The 20850-nt window shown below is 40.4% G+C and overlaps 1 protein-coding gene across 3 annotated transcripts in view; it reads left to right on the forward strand.

Annotated features, from left to right (window-relative positions):
- The first annotated feature begins 5103 nt into the window (after positions 1-5103).
- Positions 5104-20850, forward strand: part of PIK3C3 (phosphatidylinositol 3-kinase catalytic subunit type 3) — a 79268-nt gene continuing 63521 nt past the window's right edge. For 2 of the 3 annotated variants that reach the window (XM_075137527.1, XM_075137529.1), the window contains exons 1-6: positions 5104-5343; positions 7196-7384; positions 7902-8045; positions 10289-10418; positions 16342-16428; positions 17132-17227. In XM_075137527.1, coding sequence (XP_074993628.1) covers positions 5276-5343; positions 7196-7384; positions 7902-8045; positions 10289-10418; positions 16342-16428; positions 17132-17227 — 714 coding nt within the window. In that variant the 5' untranslated portion in view covers positions 5104-5275. The remainder of the gene's footprint in view (positions 5344-7195; positions 7385-7901; positions 8046-10288; positions 10419-16341; positions 16429-17131; positions 17228-20850) is intronic. The other variant, XM_075137528.1, reaches the window with a different exon arrangement.

Here is a 20850-nt window from a genome sequence, read left to right on the forward strand (position 1 = left end):
TTGCTCTCTGCCCCATATGGTCTAGATCTGAATGTTTTCTGAGCACATTACAATACAGCTTTGTTCCAAGGCTATAATTGTGAGAAGGATCAGTTTTTGGACCCAAATGTTAGTACTAGGTTTGAATTGAACTCCAAATTAATGTGGGGTTTTTTATACCTAACTGTTGTTCCACACAGGGGCTTATAAGAAAGATGGGGACAAACTTTTTAGCAGGGCCTGTTGCAAAAGTAGAAGGGGTAGTGGTTTTAAACTAAAAGAGGGTAGATTCAGTCTAAATATAAGGAAGAAATTTGTTACGATGAGGGTGGTGAAACACTGGCACAGGTTGTCCAGAGAGGTGGTAGATGCCCCATCCCTGGAAACATTCAAGGTCAGGTTGGACGGGGCTCTGAACAACCTGATCTAGTTGAAGACGTCCCTGCTCATTGCAAAGGGTTGGACTAGATGACCTTTAAAGGTCCCTTCCTACCCAAACTATTCTATAATTCTATGATTCCGTGGATACTTTAAATTATTCAGTATCTACAGTATATGAATCAGTGACCTTTAATGCATCTATAAATAAATGTAAAACATACATAACCACTGTGTTAACCACCTCTCTATTGTGGTTCTGAAGACCTGCTCGTCATTGTGGTATCCAAACATCAGAAACTCTCTCTTTTGTCTGTCCACCATATAAAGTCTTTCTTGGGATATTACTAGAGGGAAAAAGGCGGTTGCCAATTCAGTTTTGTTCCAGCTCATTAGTGACTGAAAGTCATTACCATCTGACAGATGTACTAAGAGTTATGTATAGTTTTTAGTTGTCTCAGTCCGGTTTCTAGTGGACAGATGTCCCCACTCAGAAAAGATGAAACAAATACAGCTACCTTCAGCAACTTTGCTGAAAGTCTTTGCCAAGAATGTGAGACCTGGCTGAACACCTGGACTGATCAGTCCTCTTCCTTATCGTGGAGTCCCACTAGCAGAAAATAGATGGTATATGAAGAAGCAATGCTGTCTTCTGGAAGATGGTGTATATTTCTTAGCAGGATTGAGAGGTTACATATTTCTCTGTGGCTATCAGTCGAATATGGACTGCAAGTGATACTTCTGCTTCAAAGCAAGAAAAATAGCTCCATTCCCTCCAAAGAGAACCGTGTCAGCAGCAGAGCTCTCTGCTGCTCCCACTGTTGTCTCGATGCTTCACCTCATCAGGCTTCTGGGACCTGACAAACTATCAGACTGAAAAACAGAAAAGGGATGGGGGAGATTTTAATGCATGAGCAAAGCAATGCAGAGTGTAAATACCGTGCTTGTTATAGGTTTTCCAATTACAAGAAAGGCAAAATAGCAGTGACTAACTAAATCTAGATGTAGCTAGCCAGTTTCTTATACTCTTGATGAGAAAAAATAAATAGAATAGATTTCTCTTTGTGTACATGTATTCAAAAAGTTTGTAAATGCTTCCCTGTGTTGAGTTAAATTGATGTTTTAAGACCAAACACTCAGGTAAATGTTAGGCACTACATGAACGTGTGGTTGGGCAGCGCTGAGGCAGAAAGCCAGGGCCTGTCCCACCGCCCCAGCCAGAGAGCAGGGCAGGCTGGGGGGCAGCCAGGGTAGCCCCAGCCCTGGCATCAAGCACCCCCCATAGGGATGGGCTGATGCCAGGCCAGGACACCAGCCCAAGAGTGGGAGTTGGCTCAGTGGAGCCCATGGCTGGGCCAGGCAGGTCTGTGGTGGAGCAGAAGACTGGTACCTATGTTGCTGGGGCACGGATCCCCCCAAAATGGAGTCCTGGGCCATGAGCAGGGGAGATTGGTGACCATTAAGGCCTAATAGTCCCTCAGGTCCCTCTCAGTTTTTCAAGGGAAGGGCCGGATGCCCTTTGTCGATTGTCACGATGAAGGTCAGACTTTACTTCACAACATACCTGGAGCACCAGCAATCTTGACACTCTGGTTCGCTTCCAGAACTTGTTCCTGCTATCACATATAGGCACATATCCTGTACAGTGCGTGTGCTAGTCCACTCCCGGACTCTCTTCTGGAATATACTTATTAGTCCCCTTAAAGATGAAACCCAAGTAGAGTTGCCAGGAGAGTCTGCTTATGGGTGTGCTGCAGATGGACAGTACAAGGACAGACATCCCTTGTTTGACACCCGCTGCTTGGAATAACCCTGCCCTACTTCAGTAGGTCCCAAACACTCAACCACCACAACGTGCCTTCACGCCGTGCCCTAGATGTCACGCTGTAAAAACAACCTTCCTGCGGGCTGCAAAACCACCCTTACATTGTATCAGGCACTCTGAGCTGGAAAACACACAGAGAAATAATCGTGTCCTTTGGCCACAAGAGTGGTCACTGAAGCTTAGAGAAGAGACGGACCAAATATTACTGCAGCTGGGATACAGATGGACCAGTCTGCAGGGGCCACGTCAAGATAGAGTAGATGTGAGCCACACGTACGACTTGAGTCAGGGGCAACGGCCTACGGTGGCTGTTTTTAGCAGTATAGACGTTGCCATGAATGCCCTGAAGGATCCACAGAAGTGGCAGCAGAGAGCAAATGGGATAACGCCCTTATCTAGCTCCGCATCTGCCCCGTACCAAACGTCCCTGTTCAGCTTTAGGATGCGACCTCAGTCGTCGCGGTGTGGCACGTCCTACAGACACGGCACCGGCTGAGACGCCTGCCACCTCCGGCAAGACCTGCGTCAGTAGCGTGGGCGACGATTCCCAGACTTGTACGGAATGTCCATCGCTGCGTTTTCGAACTGCTTCAGGATCCTTCACGGTGAAAAAGACTCCTTCCATCTGCCTCTATGGCAGTATTTGAGAACTCACAAATGTAAGGTTATTAGTATGAGAAAGTAGTATAAAGCGACATTTTTGATTGAAAACACATCTTTCGACAATTTTATTGTCAAAAATGTCTTCCCTAAACATTATGCTGCTCTTTTGTCTCCCACAGACCTAATTTACTTATTTAGGTAGACACACTGGAATCTGAGAAAGTTGGGAAATAAAAATTTCAAAAACTTTTTTTAATGCCAACTTCAGAGGTCTTCTGTAATTTTTTCCCTTAGCTTTTTTTCTGATAAATAAACAATACTTGAATAATGACCTAAAAATGTCTCTGTAATGCTGAAATCGATCGGTAAATTATTTAACTGATACTACTAATTCCATTAATTGAAAAAGGATCCAATTTCTCCTGAGACAAAATAATACCAAAACAGGTACACACATATGAATGTACTTGCTGTTTGTGTACTTTCAGAGATATACATTGCTTAGCTTAAAAATTGCAAGATTTATTTGTCTTTTAAATTTTTACAGTTTTATGTTTTATTTTTTCTCCAGAGCCAAGAAGAGCAATACGTTTGTTTAATCTTTGTTTTAGAAAGCAGAGATTTTATGTAAAAAAACTGGGCTGGAACCAAACTAACAAACAAACAGAAGCCATCAAAAATTATGAGGCAGGCAATAAATGAATGGCAGCTGCCAGAGCTGTAGAAACTGTAAATGTGATCAAAAAGTAACAAATTAATATAGAAAAAGCTGGATAAAAGATCACTTTTTTTTTTTTTTTAAGTTATTTTACCATCATCTGTGCAAAGGAATTTGTTAATTTAATTATGTTTAAATTATGTTTTGCACTCATGACACATGCCAGCTTGGCAGCAGTGGAAAGCAAAGGCTTCATTTTACTGATATATGGTTCTGGGTCATGGCCTCCTCTAATTTCCTAGTTGTTTTGGAGAAAAGGGAAAAAAAGACCTCCTGGTCACAGCAGCTGAGGGGAAAAAAAATAGCGTGGAGGTGAAATAGTCCTTCTTTCCTTAAAGGAGCGTTCCTCCCCTGCTTCGGCCTCTTCCCCCATTGCTGCTGACTTGCAAGAGAAGAGGACTAGCTGAGGACACGTCCTTCCACATCCACTCGTTAACAGTTCTTACGGTGAAAATGGAGGAGAACGTGCTGGTTCCAAACAACAATTATCTTTTTTTAATACGAGCAGCGCATGCTGGCAGAAAGCACCTCTGTCTTGATGCTCCGCCAGGACTGGCGCTGCCGTACGTACAGCGAGCTGTACCGAAACAGCACTTTTCATACTTTTGTTCAGCAGTGCTGAGAAGTTCAGCGGCTGTGGTGGATCATAACACACCAACCTCCTCCTTAGCCAGCCCCAGCTGCTTTGCCTACAGACCAAGCGTAGGATAGTAATGACGTGTGTATTTTTGTTACTTGAAAGTGCCTGCGATCCTTATTAACCCTCGAAACATTAAGGGTTGTTTAAAATCATACTATTATTTACAATATGTAAGTTGTGGGTGATTTTTGGTTGCTTGTGTCAGATGTAGAGTCGTTCTGCATACATATTTTACAATTTTGTTTTCTGTTAGGCGATGATTCTTGGTCACCTACTGCTGCTGACAGCCTAGGCTTCAGGAAAAACATAACAAATGAGCAAAAAATACTCCCAAATTAAGCATGTGAGACTCATGATAAAATCAGCACAACGAATTCAGCGATCAACCTGTAATGTCCGCGTCCCGCACAGCGTTCGCTGCAGGGCGGCAGAAGGCAACTGCCGTTCCTGCTTGGCCTCCTTCAGAGGTGTCAGTAACGTAAAGGAAGAATCATTAACTCTAAAATTACCCCGTGTGTGGCTGCCCCTGGACAAAGCAGAAGCAGCACCCGCCTTCCAGGGCACAGGAGGGTTTTGGAGGTGAAGCATTTGGCTGCAGTGCAGAGAGTCACAGCCGGAGGGGAGAGACGCTGGGAAACCCAGGTGCTGCTGGGACTCCCGCTGGAAAAGAGAGCAGGAGTCAGAGCCTTGACACCTTCAAGCACATCACCCTGGTGGCAGCTACCGCCCGGCCCTGCCCTGCCCTCTCTGCCCTCAGGTGGCACAGGCAGCCATCTCGCACCCAGCCAAGGCAGCGGCCATCTTGCCATGCCTCGCATGGAAGCGGCCATCTTGCGTGCCGTACAGGCGGCGGCAGCCATAGTGGTGAGAGACGACGTGGGCGCAACCATCTTGGGGCCGCCCACTCGGCTTGACTTAGGCTGGCGGCCATTTTGGTAAAGGGCGGTTATAGCGTGCGGCGGTGGCATCCCCGCTCCTTCCTCCCTTAAGCAAGATGGCGGCGGCAGCGCATGCTCAGAGCGAGGCGGCGATCGGGGCCCAGGCGGCGGGCCGGCCGGCGCTCATGCCCGCGGGCGGTTGTGGTGGAGGGTTCGGGCGCCGCTGAGGCGGCGGGCGGGGGCCGGCGGCAGCCATGGGCGAGACCGAGAAGCTTTATTACGTTTATAGCTGCGACCTGGACATCAACGTGCAGCTGAAGATGTAAGTGAGGGGGGCAGGGGCTTGCAGCGTCCCCCTGCTCCGCTGCGGCCGGCCGGGGCTGTGTGGGAAGCGGCCCGGTCCCCGCCGGCTTGGGGGAGGCTGGGCCGCCCGCCCGCTTACCGGAGCTGCGCTGGGTGCCGAAGCCTGGCTTCCCCGCGGGAGTCCGGTTACGCGGCGGTGCTGGCTCTGTCCCCTCACCAACACCGGGAGCTCCTGGCTGCCGCCGCCTGGTTCCCCGGGCGCTGCCGGGTGGAGGCAGCGCGGCCGCGTCCCTGTCAGCGTCCCCCGCCGCCGAGCCGTACCGCGGGGACGGGACGGGCGAGCGGCCGCGGCGGCAGCAGGGCCGGGGTTGTAAGCTTCGCTCCAAACGCGTTCCAGGTGTTCATGGCCGTAGGTCCCGTAGCGCAGGGCGGTGCTTTAAGGCAAAGATTCAGCTCATGTCTCTGATAACCTTTCACCTGCTGGTGTCACAGCTCGCTCCTCAGGGTTAGGGAAGGAGATAAACTGTTTCCTGCTTGTTTGCATGCTCCTTCGAAAGCAAGTTGCTCTTGGTCGGGTTCTTGGTTGTGGGCAGATCCAGGTGCTGCAACATGTAGGTGCGTTCCTAACTGGGTGTATGCAAGCGCTCTTGTTGAAGCTGGTATTATCACACGCTGATGTATTCGCTAGTTCATTGTTTAATTTTTAAGTTTGGGATTTTTCTGCATCACAGCAATGGGATGTTTACATTTGTGCAGGAGGGACATGGCTGGCTCTAAAATGTAGTAAACCTAATGTAGGTATATTGCCTACGTATATACCTACATTAAGGTATATTGCACTTTTTTGGAAAACTTACTTGAGGAAGCTTATTTGGCAGTTGTTTAATTTCTGAATGCAAGATGGTATCTAAAGTCAGATGCATGTGTCCTCTTTGCTAATTAATTCTACCTAACAAAAATACAACTAGGATTTTTTTTGTGCATCGGAGTGTATGTCATGCAGGAATGTGCTGTGCTAGTTTCTTGCAAGAAACTTGTTCATCTGCTCTGAAGTGTTTTTGTGGTACTGATAGATTTTTTTTGTTTGCTGGAAGATTGATCTTATGTTTTCCCATCACCCCCACAATTCCTTTTTTGTTTTCATATGTGCATCCACAGTCAGATACTTAATATGCTTGATTGTTTTCATCATGGTATAGCTGAGGCCTGAGAAATTCCATTGATTTACTCTTAACACTAGCATTCTGCAAAATGTTGCAGGGATTTAATCAAATTTGATTTGAACAGTCTGCTTACTTGAGCTTTGATTTGTTGTTGATTAGAGAGATGACTGGCATCCAAAACCAGTCATACGTTTCACATTTCATACAACTTAAAAATAAGGCTTTTCTTATCATGTAGTGTGTGTTTTTTTTTTCCCCCCCCAATAGTATTTGGAGCACATGTAATCTAATATTTGTTTTGGTTTTTTTAATGTTAGCAGCATATGTCATCTTATTATTGCCCTGCTTAGGGTATCTCATTTGATGCTGTCTGAGAATCTACAGGTTGTACTAGAAGAAGTTATCTCCATTGAAAAGACAAACAAGTAATTCTTCCCTTCTCTTCTCTTCCCCCCCCGCCTAAATCAGCATACTAATAATTCTGTATTTGTTCATCACTTCACATCCTGAGTTCCTCTCTGATATTTGGATTTCGCTACCGGCTGGTAATGCAGAGTGAGGATAGCCTCAGTACTGGACAATCTAAATAGAAGCTATGGAAATAGAATAGGATTTTTACTGTGGATAAAATAAATGGTGGGTTATTTATTTTTTTTCTTCCTCTCCTCCTCCTTTTTTTAATTTTGTCTTTTTTCCCTCCCCACATAGAGGCAGTCTGGAAGGGAAAAGAGAACAGAAGAGTTACAAAGCTCTCTTAGAAGATCCCATGCTGAAGTTCTCAGGACTGTATCAGGAAACTTGCTCTGACCTGTATGTAACTTGTCAGGTGTTTGCAGAAGGGAAACCTCTTGCTCTTCCAGTTAGAACTTCCTACAAAGCTTTTAGCACTAGATGGAAGTAAGTGACTGCCTTTTATTTCATATTCCTTTTAGTTACTGGGGCATCAAGTTATATAAATAAATCTATGGTTTTTATGTGTGTCGAAAAGATTTGTTTTTTACTGTCCTCTTCAAATAACTTATGTTTCTTCAAGTCTCTGTATGGTTATTAAGTGTTGCCCTGATAGCACAAAACCAACCTTTTTGTGTAATGGGTAAGTAGTAAAATTGTTACTTGTCTGTTTGGGCATGGCTCACTACTTAAATAACTTCTGGGGCCTGGATTAGCACACTTTCATACTGTTTACTGGACAAACTGATCTTTGGTACTTAGTCATCAAGCTAGAGTATTTTTCGTTTGGTCTCTAGCCTTTTAATCATGCTCAAGACAAGTATTTGAATGGTTAAAGCCCAGGGGAAAATAGTCCATCTGCCCATAGAAATTCATATTCTAAAGAGAATCTGGGTTGTATAAACTAATTCAGAGTAACTTGAATTCTAAAGCTTTGTGACTAATAAAAAGTGTTTCTCTGCAGCTGGAATGAATGGCTGAAACTGCCTGTGAAGTATCCAGACTTGCCTCGCAATGCGCAGGTGGCTCTGACCATCTGGGATGTATATGGACCTGGTAAAGCAGTTCCTGTGGGAGGAACAACGGTCTCGCTCTTTGGGAAATATGGGTATACTGCTTTTTCTTTTATGGTATTTGAAGCTTACTTGTGAATAGTAAGGTAGCAGTGGTTACGAGAGAATTTTTTTTTAACATTTTTTTAAATTGGATTAACAGTTCCATGTTTGAAAAATCAGATACATAGATGATTTACTCTATTTCTTCCTGAGTGTAACTTCATACATGCTACAGTGTTGTAAAAAAAAAAAAAAAGTCTTCTCTTGTGTAACACCAAAATTTAGGCTTTTTGGTTTTTTTTAGATCTGTAAGCTTGGATTTTAAGGTAGGAAATGCTGAAATCACTTCATATGTATACTTCTGTAATGCATGGATGCCAGTACTGAATACTTAAGATAATTCATTTAATTGGCTTGCAACTGGGCTGTTAATGCAGTATTATTTATAAGGAATAAAGTGTAACTCAGTGAATCAGGAATTTTCAAAATTAATAATCTGTGATCCAATAGAGGGTGGGTTTACAAAGTTTGTGGATGATAACACTAAAATGGGAAGGATTACAAGTGTGCTGGAAGGTGACAATACATCAAAAGGATCTTGACTAAGTGCAAAAGGGACTGAAAAAAGAATAGGATGCAGTTTAAGGAAAAGTATGAGGTGCTGGTACTTTTTGCAATTGATTGTAGTCAAATACAGAATGGGAAGCAGCTGCCCAGGAAAACAGAGGAAAAGATTTGGGCTTTAGAGTGATTCTTAAGTTTTGCATGATTCAGCATTGTGATGCTCTCGTGAAATGTGCAAACAACATCGAATATATGAACAGTCTACAAATATGCATCGGGGACAATACTGTATCCTCCTTCTCTATACTTGTCCACTCCGCTGGGATATGTTCCGTTCTATATAACTGACTTTAAGCAAGTTGCTGTCTACGGGGAGTCTAAAGGAGTCCGTTATCATTGAACGTCTAGCAAACAGGTGTGATGGAAGAGGAGTAAAGACTAGTGAGGCTGAAGAAAAGACTGTAGGAACACTTTTCTTGTATGTAGGTAGCGGTGGAAAATGGGGAGAAATAAGCCTTTTTTGTCTTGTCAGTGGATAAGAAGTTACAAGCCTAAACTGAAGTGCAAGAAAAGTTTAGGTTAGCATTAGGAAAGCTGTTCTAGTAACACTTGAATGCAGAAAATGACTGTAGAGAGAGGTTGTATCTCTGTCATTGAAGATATTGCTTTGACAAAAAGATTGACGTTGTCTTAGGGCAGAAAATTGAACTGGATCAATTGGACTATGCCCCAAAGACTGCTGATAGTTTTTAAAGCATTAGAGCATAGTTCCTGGAAAAAGAGATAATTTATAAATGAAATTTACTTTTCTTTCCAGCATGTGGGGCCTGGGGGAAGTAGACAGACAGAAAGCAACAAATAATTTCAAGATTTGTATTTACTTGTAAATGGAAACCCTTGTAGTAGTATTCCACAGAGTGATCTGTAAATTCAAGATCAGATGGTCCTTCTGATCGGTATTTCTCATTTTTAATGGTTGACTTTTTAAAGTGTTCTTTCCAGTTGTGTTTACCTGAAGTTATTTGAGTTAAGTGATCACCTCTTACTGGCAAAACTAATGCACTTGGGGCATCTTTCATCGGTGGATCAGCACAAATACGCAAGGGAAGCAGGGTTTTGCAGAGAAAAGGTGTGGTCAGTTACCCTGCAAAGTTCTGTTCACTGCACAATTTCAATTACCAATTCAATTTCAAGCATAGATGGAGAAAATGGTGTGTTGACGGTTGTGTGTTTTTTTTTTTATTATTTGGCAGCTCAGAAGGCTGCTTTTTATCAGTTGATTATCAGTTGACCTTCAAATGAAACTTAGGTAGTGTTTTAGTTGAATTTTTTCAGACTGGCAGACCTAAAGTCAGTATTATAATTTGCAAGTCAAGAGGAATACTTTCTGCTTCATTACAAATAATAAAAATATGAAGGTCAAGCTCTGTCCTCAGTTTACATTTGTACCACCCTGCTGACTTTGGGAATTACCCATTTTTCTTCCATTTGCCAAATAAGTTACCTCAGACTTACTCATTTTCTTCTAAACTCTGTGTGCCAATAAAAGTGAAGGCTGTAGGCACAAGGTGCGAGGCACTTTTGCAGTTCAGTTAAATTATGCATGGCAGTGCATGTTTGTAGGTTTGGCAAAGGAAGCTACTTCATTTTCTTCCAGCTGGTGCTATACTTTGATACCTGACAACTGTATTATTTTGAATTTACTGAAGCGATTCTGCATTTTTCCCTGCAGTATGTTTCGTCAAGGAATGCATGATTTGAAAGTCTGGCCCAACGTAGAAGCTGATGGCTCGGAGCCCACCAAAACTCCTGGGAGAACCAGCAGCACAGTCTCTGAAGATCAAATGAGCCGCTTGGCAAAGGTAATGGAATAGCAAGTAACCTTTCAGATGTAAAAGTGAAAGCTTTCACTTTCACTGAAGTGAAATGAAGACAGGCTTTAATAAAGTCAGGCTTCTCATGTTGTTTTCTCATGTGAAAGCTATCTTGCTTTGATTGTTTAGGTATTTCACAGGATTTTTACACATGAGTAAACTAGATCATACTCATTTGCTTCTGAAGTATTTTTTAAAAGGGGACTTATAAATACCTTTTAATATGCATAGCATTCTGTTGTAACAACTTAACATTCTAATTCTTTGTAAAGAATGAAAATGTGAACATGCCTTAAAGATGCTTGAAGCCAAAATTCCATCAGGTTCAGTAAGAGCAGCTCCTAACAGTAACTTGTGAGGCCAGTCTCGTTTCTTTCAGTAGCCATCCTTCAGATTTAAAGCTGTCTGGTGTAGTCTTCAGATGAGTATGACATACCTCTACATTGGAAAGAATTTGAGTAGAACTGCAAAAATTAACCAAAGTTTTGTTCATTTAAGCTCATTGATATGTGTGTATGTTAGTATTTTCTTCTCCCAGCTTGATGGCAGAGTGTATTTTTTGCCATCAAAACTACTTCTGGAATTGATCAGTAGATATTAGTTCTTGAACTGTTTTACTAGCTGATCTCTCTCATTCTTCACGTAAGCTTACCTCAAGCTTGCCAAATCGCTCAACCCACTTAGTGTACTTGCTTCTTAATGTTGGTCTCCTCACCATCCTCACCATCTTCACCTCGCAGTGAAAGATAGGTCCAGTGCCATAAATATGTCCATTTTCTCATCTAGAGATTTATCACAGCAATAAACTAACTTTCATGTAGGGTCTCTCTTTTATTAGTCTAGTTCACTTTGAATTTATAATGGAAAACTCATTAAACCTTTCTGCCAGTGGTGGTGCCCCATTTCTTGATCATAGAATAAATCCCCGCTAGCCTAAGGAAGCTCTGTAGACAGACACTAAATATCAAGGCTTGTTTATAGTTCATCAGATGGTTAGATGATGCAGGCAGTGGGTCTCTGAGAAAGGGTTTTAGAGTGTAGGCTTTCCCTTTCATGTTAGTTCTGTTATGCAAACATGACCATATCCTGCCAGTGTTTTTTCTCCTCTTCCCTTCACTCTCTTATGCTCCCTAGCTCAAGAAATACAAATAATGTAGAGTATTTCAGTCTTAAAATACCTGGGTCTGTTCTAGCCAGTTCTTTTGACATATGGGAGATGAGGGCTCAAAGCCTCTGAGGAGGAGGAGGGAATTCTCCTTCCACATCCCAATTGAGAGTTCTAGTTAATGGCTAATAAAAAGCTAATAACATCACTGCCACCACTCTTCTCTTCTGAAAGCTGTTTTGGGAGATACTAATTTCTGAAAGATGAGAATGTTTTCACTGATATTCTGTGGTGTTCATTTATAAAAACATTTTACCATCAGATGCTAGCAAAGTGAATAGGGTTTCTGTGTAGTGTGTCTATGAAAGCTTTCATTTGCACAGCTGTTTACACAGCAGATGAGGTTCTTGTGATGTATCATTCCTAAATAGCCATTGTTTGAGTACAGTCGGCTTCAGTTTTTCTATGAGTTATTCATCAGTTGTTGAATGCCTCCTGATGTGACTGTATGTGAAGGTATATTTAAATATAGGTAAGAGGAGTAGGACTAATTAAATACAAGATGAGTTTGTTTGGACTTTGTTATTCTTGGTTTGGTTTGGGTTTTTTCTGTTTATCGGACAGAGTTACAAGTGTCATGCTATTGATTGATGTCTGATACCAGAGGCCAAATTAGAGTCCTCCAGATAATAAGTAACTTTTGAGAAGAGCTTGCTGAAGGACCTTTTCTCCATCTAAAAGATAACTTCTTATTTTCTTGACATGCTTCTGAGTTTTTGTGTTTGTATGTGTGTGGTATTTATTATTATAGGGAGTTTCTATAAAACCAATGACTGGCTGCTGGAGGGGTTGCATTCTTTTACCTTAAATAATTGATACTATGGCAAGTCTCTCCTTTCATGTTGAGGTGCCATATGGTTGTGCTCTTACAAAACACATGAATGTTGCTTGTAAAATTGCTACTGATGAAAAAGCCATGGCTTTGCATCCTGGGGATCATTGTGAAGGCAGATTTTTCCTGTATTAAGGAATATTAATGGAAAGGGTGTGGAATGCCTTAGCATGCTCAAATATTAATGACATTAAGATGTTTCTCCCATGGGTGGTGTGTTAATTTATGACCTTAAACAAAAGTACTCTTAAGTTCTTTTTGATCCATTCATTTCCCTCACACCTTCTGCTGGCTGAATGAAATTAGGCAATAACAGTGGTGAGGTAGTATCTAAAGGGACGCCTCTTATTTAGTAGCAGATGATGAATGCTTCTCTCCCTGAAGGGAATGCACTAGCTTCTCTCTTACGTTCAGCTTTAAATATTAATCCAAGAGAACGATTCTACATGTGTATGTATATATATGCCTACAGATCTCCTGGGTCTTGTATGCAGGCCTAACTAGTTGCTGTGTTATGACTTTTTTCCACTCTATAAGGGAGGTTTGCAGGTTTAAGAGAGAAATTTTCCTCTAAAACACACAGAATGACTTCTTTCTTTATTCTCTAGTGCAGTGAACAAGAAAATGAATAAGAATTTGTGACCAAGGTATCTAAATAACATTTTTTTGCCAAGGCTTTGATAAGTGTTATCCTAAATCTGTGTATCAGTGCTGGATGTGAATGTGGTATTCTGAAAATTTTGATGCATTGAATTTAAGGTAGTGGAAGTAAGAGGGCTACCTTGAGTAAGAAGAAATATTTTTGTTGGGAAAAAAAAAAGGCAGTAATTTAGAAGTGGCTAAAATGGTGGACATGTAAGGGTAAGGAATTTCTTCAGTGCTGAGAATGAGAAGACCTTTTCTGTGAACTAGGTAGGACATTTGTGAATGCGTTAAGTGATGATGTCCAGCCTGCCTGAAACAGCATCTTGGGTTATAACTGGTCTGCATGCTGCTGGTTCTCTACCTTTGGAATATGTTAGAAAGTCACATATGAGGCAAAGGCCAAGTCTTGTGTTACCCTTTTAGTACAGTCCTGACCCACTCTGTCTTTGTCATATTGCTGAGATAGAATTTGATGAACTGACTGCAGAATGTAACATAACGTAGCAAAAAAATATTACTATATTTTGCTGCTGTTTAAAATCCTGCTGATAAAGGGTTGAAAGAACCCAAAGACTGGGTTTCTGTGCTTTGGTTACATCCAGCATCCTGAAATGTTATTAAGGATTATACTTTGCCCCCCCACCCGCCCGCCCTTCCTTTTCCTTTTGCACTATTAAGTTTCTGAAGTTTATTGAAGCTAATCTGAACATTAGCTGTCCCAGAGTTTACTGGAGACAAAACAAATGAAAAAAAGCCCCTACTATGTACTGAACGGAGTTAATTAATTCTTAGAAGTTGCAGTGGTCTTCCAAAATTTGCATCAAAATCTTATTACTTCTGTCAAGCTATACTGTTGTCTAGAGCTTAAAGAAATGTTAGGTGAATCAGCTGCTCTAAGTAAACAAGCTCATAGTCGTTATGGGATTATGTTTTTGTGTTTCATGGAACGAGTCTAGAACAAAGGGCACCAGATGCTCATGGCTAATTTACTATTTAGTGCTTCTTGAAATGGCCAGTTCCCAGCAAATCTGGAAATAGGTTTAAAAAAAAAAAAAGTGGGATTTTCCTCCCAACTGAATAGCTTTTTGACTGCTTTTTAAATTGTGACTGTTTTTGGTTAGTCCGTTACTTTGGTAGAGCCAATAACTATAGTTGAGGATTAATATTCAGTGGAAAATTTTAAACCTCATCTCTAGTAGACTTAGTAGGAACCAAGAATCAGAAAAGCTGAATTAGAGAACACATTTGTGAAATGAGCCAGTATTGACATTCAGAGCTAAATGTCATGCTTGCTTTCATAAGTAATCTGCCTTAAAACTTAATTCAGATCTTGAGAGGGTGCAGAGGCCATGGTGTGGGCTGTAGTGTATTCCAACTCTTTCTGACATAAACTGTTTCCAAGAAAACAGTTCCAAATTCAGTGGGAGCTTTGTTTCCTGCTTAGAGCCAGGAACCAGTATCCAAAGTGTTGTTAGACCATAACACCAAATTAAACTCTGGGGAGGTGAATAAGAGGAAAAAAAAAAACACAATGAACTTGTCTGAAACAGCCAGAAGTCACTTTGTGGAAGGTGAACAAGCAAGATGGTCTGTGGTTGGATATGAAGGGGCAGTTGATCCAGGTGTTAAAAGACAAGGCTAAAAGCTTACCAGCTGATCTTTCACAGTTCAGTTCCACTGATACAAGAACACCTGCAAGGAGACTGCAGAACACTGAAATTTCATTTCATTAATGGTTTTAATGGCTGTTTACAGTCTTTTGGAGACTAGACAATTATTTGCCTGTTATGTCAGTATTGCTTCTAAGAGATGTAAAAAGCTGTTTGATTCTGCATAATTTCTGAAGCTTGGCTTCTTGTAAGTTTGTCATGAATGTACTGTCCAGATATGTCAGGATCTGTACCTGGACATGAAGTTGATGCTCTTTTCAGAGTACATCATGATGGGGTTTGTATTTAGCCCAGGTTATCCTTGGTGTGCAATAATACTTGTGCCTGTACTGCTAAGACATCAGTTTACTGGAGATTTGAGCGAGGATAATGAAACAGTACTGCTGGTGCAAACTCTGAACCTTTTTTGTTCACAGTGGGGTTTTTTTTTGTGTCTATAGTGGTGAGGTACTGAAAGTCTAGTGCAGGTATCTGACAAACTGTGCAACCTAGACAACTCCCAGCATATAGCAAGTCTTAAGTCTTCCGTGTCTTCTTTTTGTGGTAACCTCATCTTCAGTTCTGTATGGAAGATGTAGGCTGTTGTTGTCTATCCTGCGTTCTCCTACATACAGTATGTTCCGTTAACGTGCTGTCCTAGTACTCTTGGTGTATTACCTGTCCCCTAGCTGTCAGCTGGGCAAGAAATAGCAGTTGGTGTGATTGTATGGCCTGTTCAAATTTAAAGTCTCATGGGTGGGCTTCTTGACCGCAGAACAAAGCTGATGAAGTAGTAATCGTAACCCTTCCCTTAATAGGAATAATTTTGAGCATCTCTTCACTAGCCATTTTGTAGGCAGATACTGATTTCTTTGAAACATGAAAGAACTTGATGTCTTCTAGTCCCTTTGCATATCTCCTTGCATACTGCAAGAATTACTAATTTTTTGAGGAACGCTTGTGATTTCTTAGGAGCCGAAAAGATGATTCTTGTTCATATTTGTGTGGTCTTCTGCTGAGTTTTTCATAAACTATTGTGTATTAGTGCATCTGAAACTACAGGTAGTATGGCTCGTATCTTGCTTATCTTCTCTTTCACGCTTCTACTGTTAGGTAGTCCTTTAAACAGCTTCCTTGTTATTACTACAGCAATACGTAGATGTAGGAATAAAATTTGAACTACTTTTCATATGACTAAAAAGAAAGGGAGAACAAGTTGTCTACGACTTGCTCTAAGTCTTTGGCTGACCTTTTGCGATGTATAAATCCCAATTTAAGAACTTGTTTTGGTAACGCTAACAAGGGCAGAATTTTTCAATTTGGATATCTTTGAAGTATCTTCTTTTTGTTTGGCTTGGTAAGTTTTGCTATATGAAACTTAGTAACACAAAAAAGAAATATTTTTGTTATGTGATTTTACATAAAAAATAGGTTCCTGTTTGTTAAAATTCAATGATGATGTGCATGGAACATGGTTTTGGTTTTTGTACAAGAATTTTTTCCAGTTCCTTTATTTTTTTTCCCCTGATTTTATGTTAGTGTCTCTGTAAAATTATGACTTTGATATTCTTTTTCTTGCTCCCAGCAATTTAAATATCATCATTGTGTTTTTTCATGCAGCTCACCAAGTCTCATCGGCAAGGTCATATGGTGAAAGTGGACTGGCTGGACAGACTGACCTTTAGAGAAATAGAAATGATCAATGAGGTAGGCCATTGTACATCAGATTTGTAATGTTTTTTGGGATCTTGCTAATGGAACGTTCACTTGCTTAGGGGTGAACTTCTTTCTTGTTTCCTATGTAGATTTTAAAATTCTAAGCACTTTTTCTAGGTAAAGCGTTTCAAAAATGCATGCATGAGCAAATCTTCCTCTGAAAGTGTATGAGCTGCAAATCTAATCTTGTAGTCCAAGTTTAATTTGTCTCTTTCATGATTTTATCTGAAACAGTGATTTTTTTTTTGTCTTTTGGTTTTTGACTCTGACATGCATAGTTGTGTGTAATGATTTAAAAAAAAAAAACAAGAAAACCAAAAAACCGAAACAAAACAATACACCAAAAAACCCCCAAAATATACAAAAATCCCAGCTGTCAGCTGGTTATTCTGCATTGCCTTTTTAAAGACCTTTAGCCCACAGTCGCGAGCCACTGATGAAAACAGTGTGATTTTATCTGTTACACGTGGATGTTTATCATGAAGAGAGAATGTAAGGAAGTAAGAATGTCAGGAAAAAGGTGATATGGTCTCAAGTAGTGCTATGAAATGATTAACTGAATAATTGCTACAACAACTGATAATCTAATTAATCAGTTACAGCACAAAGGAAGTAGGGTAATTGCTGTACTGAGAATGCCGGAGATTGATGCACTTCAATATATGATACACATCTGTGGTGGTTCTCTCCTCAGAGGGAAAAACGAAGTTCTAATTTTATGTACCTGATGATTGAATTCCGTTGCGTCAAGTGTGATGATAAAGAATATGGAATAGTTTACTACGAAAAGGTATGTGCCTTGCAGGCTTTATGGTCGTCTTTAAAAAGCAACGTACGCACCTAAAATGGATAGGTTTTTCTGCTGAGGTGAAATATTCTGCTGCAGGATAGTGGCAGACAGCTGTCAGTGGCAACTGTTTATGTACATGCAAATCAAATAGTATAGATGTAACAAGATTGCAGAAGTCAATCATTTGTGTAATACACTTCAAGATTACAGAATTTAATAAGTGTGAGTGATTAAAAACTTTTTGATTTATGGTTCTTTCAGTCATCCAGCAGTACTTTCAGAGTAGCTGTATGTAAAATTGTGTCTTATATCAGGAAGAAATGTACCTGTATTGATTGGTAACTTTATAAAGGATAAATTATTGAAACTTTGCACAGGAGGTCTGCTGGCGAACATTTTCTCTAAAATGAACAAATATAAAAGTTTAGTCTTTCAGGCTGAAAATCCTTTGGAAGTCAATTAAGTAAAAGACTTCTGGATTGGAATGTCTTGCATCTTTTCCTTCTGTTTACAAAACAGATCTCCAAAGCAGTGTGGTTCGTGGTTTTTTATGAGTTCAAATTTAATGGAACAAAGGATTAACAGTGAGCTTAACAGACATCAGTGTGGCTTTGGAAGGCATTATCAGTACTTTTATGGACCTGTGCATTGTAGAAAGACCCACTGAAATAGAAAAAGCAGTATATCTATAATCTGGTTTAAAAAAAAATTGTCAGTAATTACCTCTTAAAATTTTCAGCATGTTTAGATTCACAAGAATTCAGAAAGTTACTGAGTAATGCAGCTTTATGGGAAAGAGAAAGAAGGTAGAAAAGGAGACTGGAGTCCTGCTGAGAACAGAGGCACTAACTTTAAGCGGTGTCTATTCTGAGAATTTAAAAAAGCTGTAATCCAGTACAGAAAATATTAATACAAAGGAAAATAGATTACAAGTATTTCTATGTATGTGACATACACACATATGTAGGTGGGTTGGTGGTAGTTTTTTGTTTGGTGGGGTGTTTTTTTTTGGTTTTTAGTCTTTTTTGCCTTCCTCTCCCCCCCCACCCCCGGTATTTATTGTACTGACATGTTAGTTGCTTAGTTATGAATGTCTGTGTCTCAGTAAACCATTACATAAGAACTTAAGGCTTGTTTAAAATCTCTTAAAAACAGCTTGTAGAGTTGAAAAAGATGAAATTTGGTAAAACTCTGTGCCTTAGGCAGGTGTCTTGGTTAAAAACTTGCTTAGCTTCCTGCCTGAGCGTCCAAGCAGCCCTTTAGCATTTCTTTTGGTGGACTGTAGTTGACAGTGGGACCTCTCCTCACCTTTCCAAGTCTTTTTGCCTTTAGAATAGCTTGTTTCATAGTGCTTCTACAGACTTCTCCTAGAACCAGCTATTGTAAAGGATCTTACTATTACAAAACTCGTGTAATCCTTGTGTTACAAATTGGAATGAAACCTACAATGTGTTGGATTCCTCCATGAAACAAAATAAAGTTATTTACTTCTGTGGAAATCAAGGAAATATTTTTCTGGAGAGCATAAAGGAATATGATCAAAATATTGAACCATTTTACTAACCATTAGCTTTTTACTTTAGAAAGTGCTGTACTTTTCACAGGTGCAAACTGATGAGCGTGGCTACCGTGCAGCTTTGTGTCCTCTTGGCTCTTTTACTTTTATAGTTGAATGTGACATTCCTAAAAATGATTTCTCTCCCTCACCTCCAGAAACTGATCATTATACATGAATTATTCCTGATTTACACACACAGCTTTTTTTGTCATCATTATGGTTCTACAGATGTGCAAGGTGTGGGAAAGAAGATTCAGACTTCAAGAGTGCATCTTGCTTGTAACTTTTTCTGAAGCATATTAAAAGTGCATAGAACAAAATAACTGAATTGGCTGCTGTTGTGGAAATAAAATAATTGAATGTGTAATAGTACATACTAAAGCTGTAACTAACGGCAGTTTGAGGGATTTGTTGTTATGAAGTAGCTTTTCAACAAGTTCTTGACCCTTTTCTGGGAGCAGTAGGAAACTACATAAATTAGTGCCTGTCTTCTCAGTTTTGTCATGCTTCCAATTACAGTGTACAGTATACATATCCGGCATCACCAATCCAGTATATTGAGTCTAATGAAAGTAGGTTCTGTTGTCACCTGCCTGTGACCGATAGTCGAAGTGGAGATTACTTGTCACAGTTTTGTTGATAAATTTGTTTTCAAGTGTTTACGAAGAACTAGCCTGTTAAACGGTGGCTGATAGAATTTGAGATTCTTTGACTCAACATTCAATTACAATGAAGTGAAGTGGCAGTGGCTCTTTCCATGTTCTCTGTTAAGTTAATTTTAATAGAGCATTCAAGGGGTAAAGGATAGCAGTCTGCTAGTAATGAGGGCATTGCTTCTGATTCTCCATTTAGACAAAAATTCAGTGTGACTTTCAAGTGCATATAACACCAGCATTTTTCATTAATGTGTTTTTGTGCAGGTTTCAGGTGAAACCTTTGTTTGAATAAGTAAATTGATTGCACTGCTGTATCCAGTTTGTTTAAAAAAAAAAAAGTAGTCTGATTATCAGAGCCTTTTTCATGGCTTGAAAGAAAGAAAAAGTCGTGTCTACAGCATTGGGTGTTCATGTACTTTTTGTATGGGAGAAGTTAGATCCCATTGGTGTTACTTGAAATGATGGTTTGACTAAAGAATAAGATAAATAGAACCTCCTCATTTATTGATGTTGTGAAATTGATTTTTCAGGAAAAAAATCTTGCTGATTCAAAAGATTCTGCAAATTTTGTTGACTTTCTTAAATGGGCTCTAATAGATACATAAAGTTACACACACTGACCTTCATGTAAGCAAAACACCTCTGTAACATAGTAGTTTAAAGCAAGTTAATGCTGTTTAGCATTGATGTTGCTTTTGTTTCCCAGTGGCAAAATAGCAGGTCACCTCAGGTTCTGGCAGTGCTGGCAAGTAATGCAGCCAAGAGGAGCAGATTTACAGTGAAGAGGTTGCTGAAGGCCCAATGTCTGCACTGTGTTCTTACGCTTGGGACTAGCTTTAATCAAGTCCTGTGGGCTGAATGACTGTTGGCAGTTGGAGGATATTAGGTATTTCTAAAACCTCCATGATATGAACCAAAGCTCACTACATGGGGATGATCAGGAGAGACACTTCAAAAGCATGCACCTGACCAAATTCAAATGCTGATTTAGAGTTGACCCTCAGGCATTGGTATGGTTTAGTAAGTTTGTATGGTCAGGGTCACAGTGATCCATGTGGTGCTCTCCAAATACGAGAGAGGATTAGAGCCGCGTCTCAATCTAACTGGAAGGCAAAGTTAAACAACCGACGTCCTTCATGGTCAAACTAATGGCATTGTGCCTTCTTAAGGATTTCACAAAATAGTTTGTTCTGAAAATGTTAACTCTTGACACAGTAACTTGTCCCACGAATGCTTTGGCAAAACTTGGTTTCACAGCAAGTTTTGGTTGAAGCTTAAGGCTTTGTTCTAAAAGGCAATGGCAACAAAGTTTTCCTTGTGCTTTAGCTGAATATAACTAGAGCTTTTCAGCATAATCTAGCTGCATTTGAGAAGAGAAGTTTAAAGAACAGTCATAATATTTCTTTCGA

Source organism: Calonectris borealis, chromosome Z (genome assembly GCF_964195595.1).
Source record: "Calonectris borealis chromosome Z, bCalBor7.hap1.2, whole genome shotgun sequence".
Taxonomy (NCBI): domain Eukaryota; kingdom Metazoa; phylum Chordata; class Aves; order Procellariiformes; family Procellariidae; genus Calonectris; species Calonectris borealis.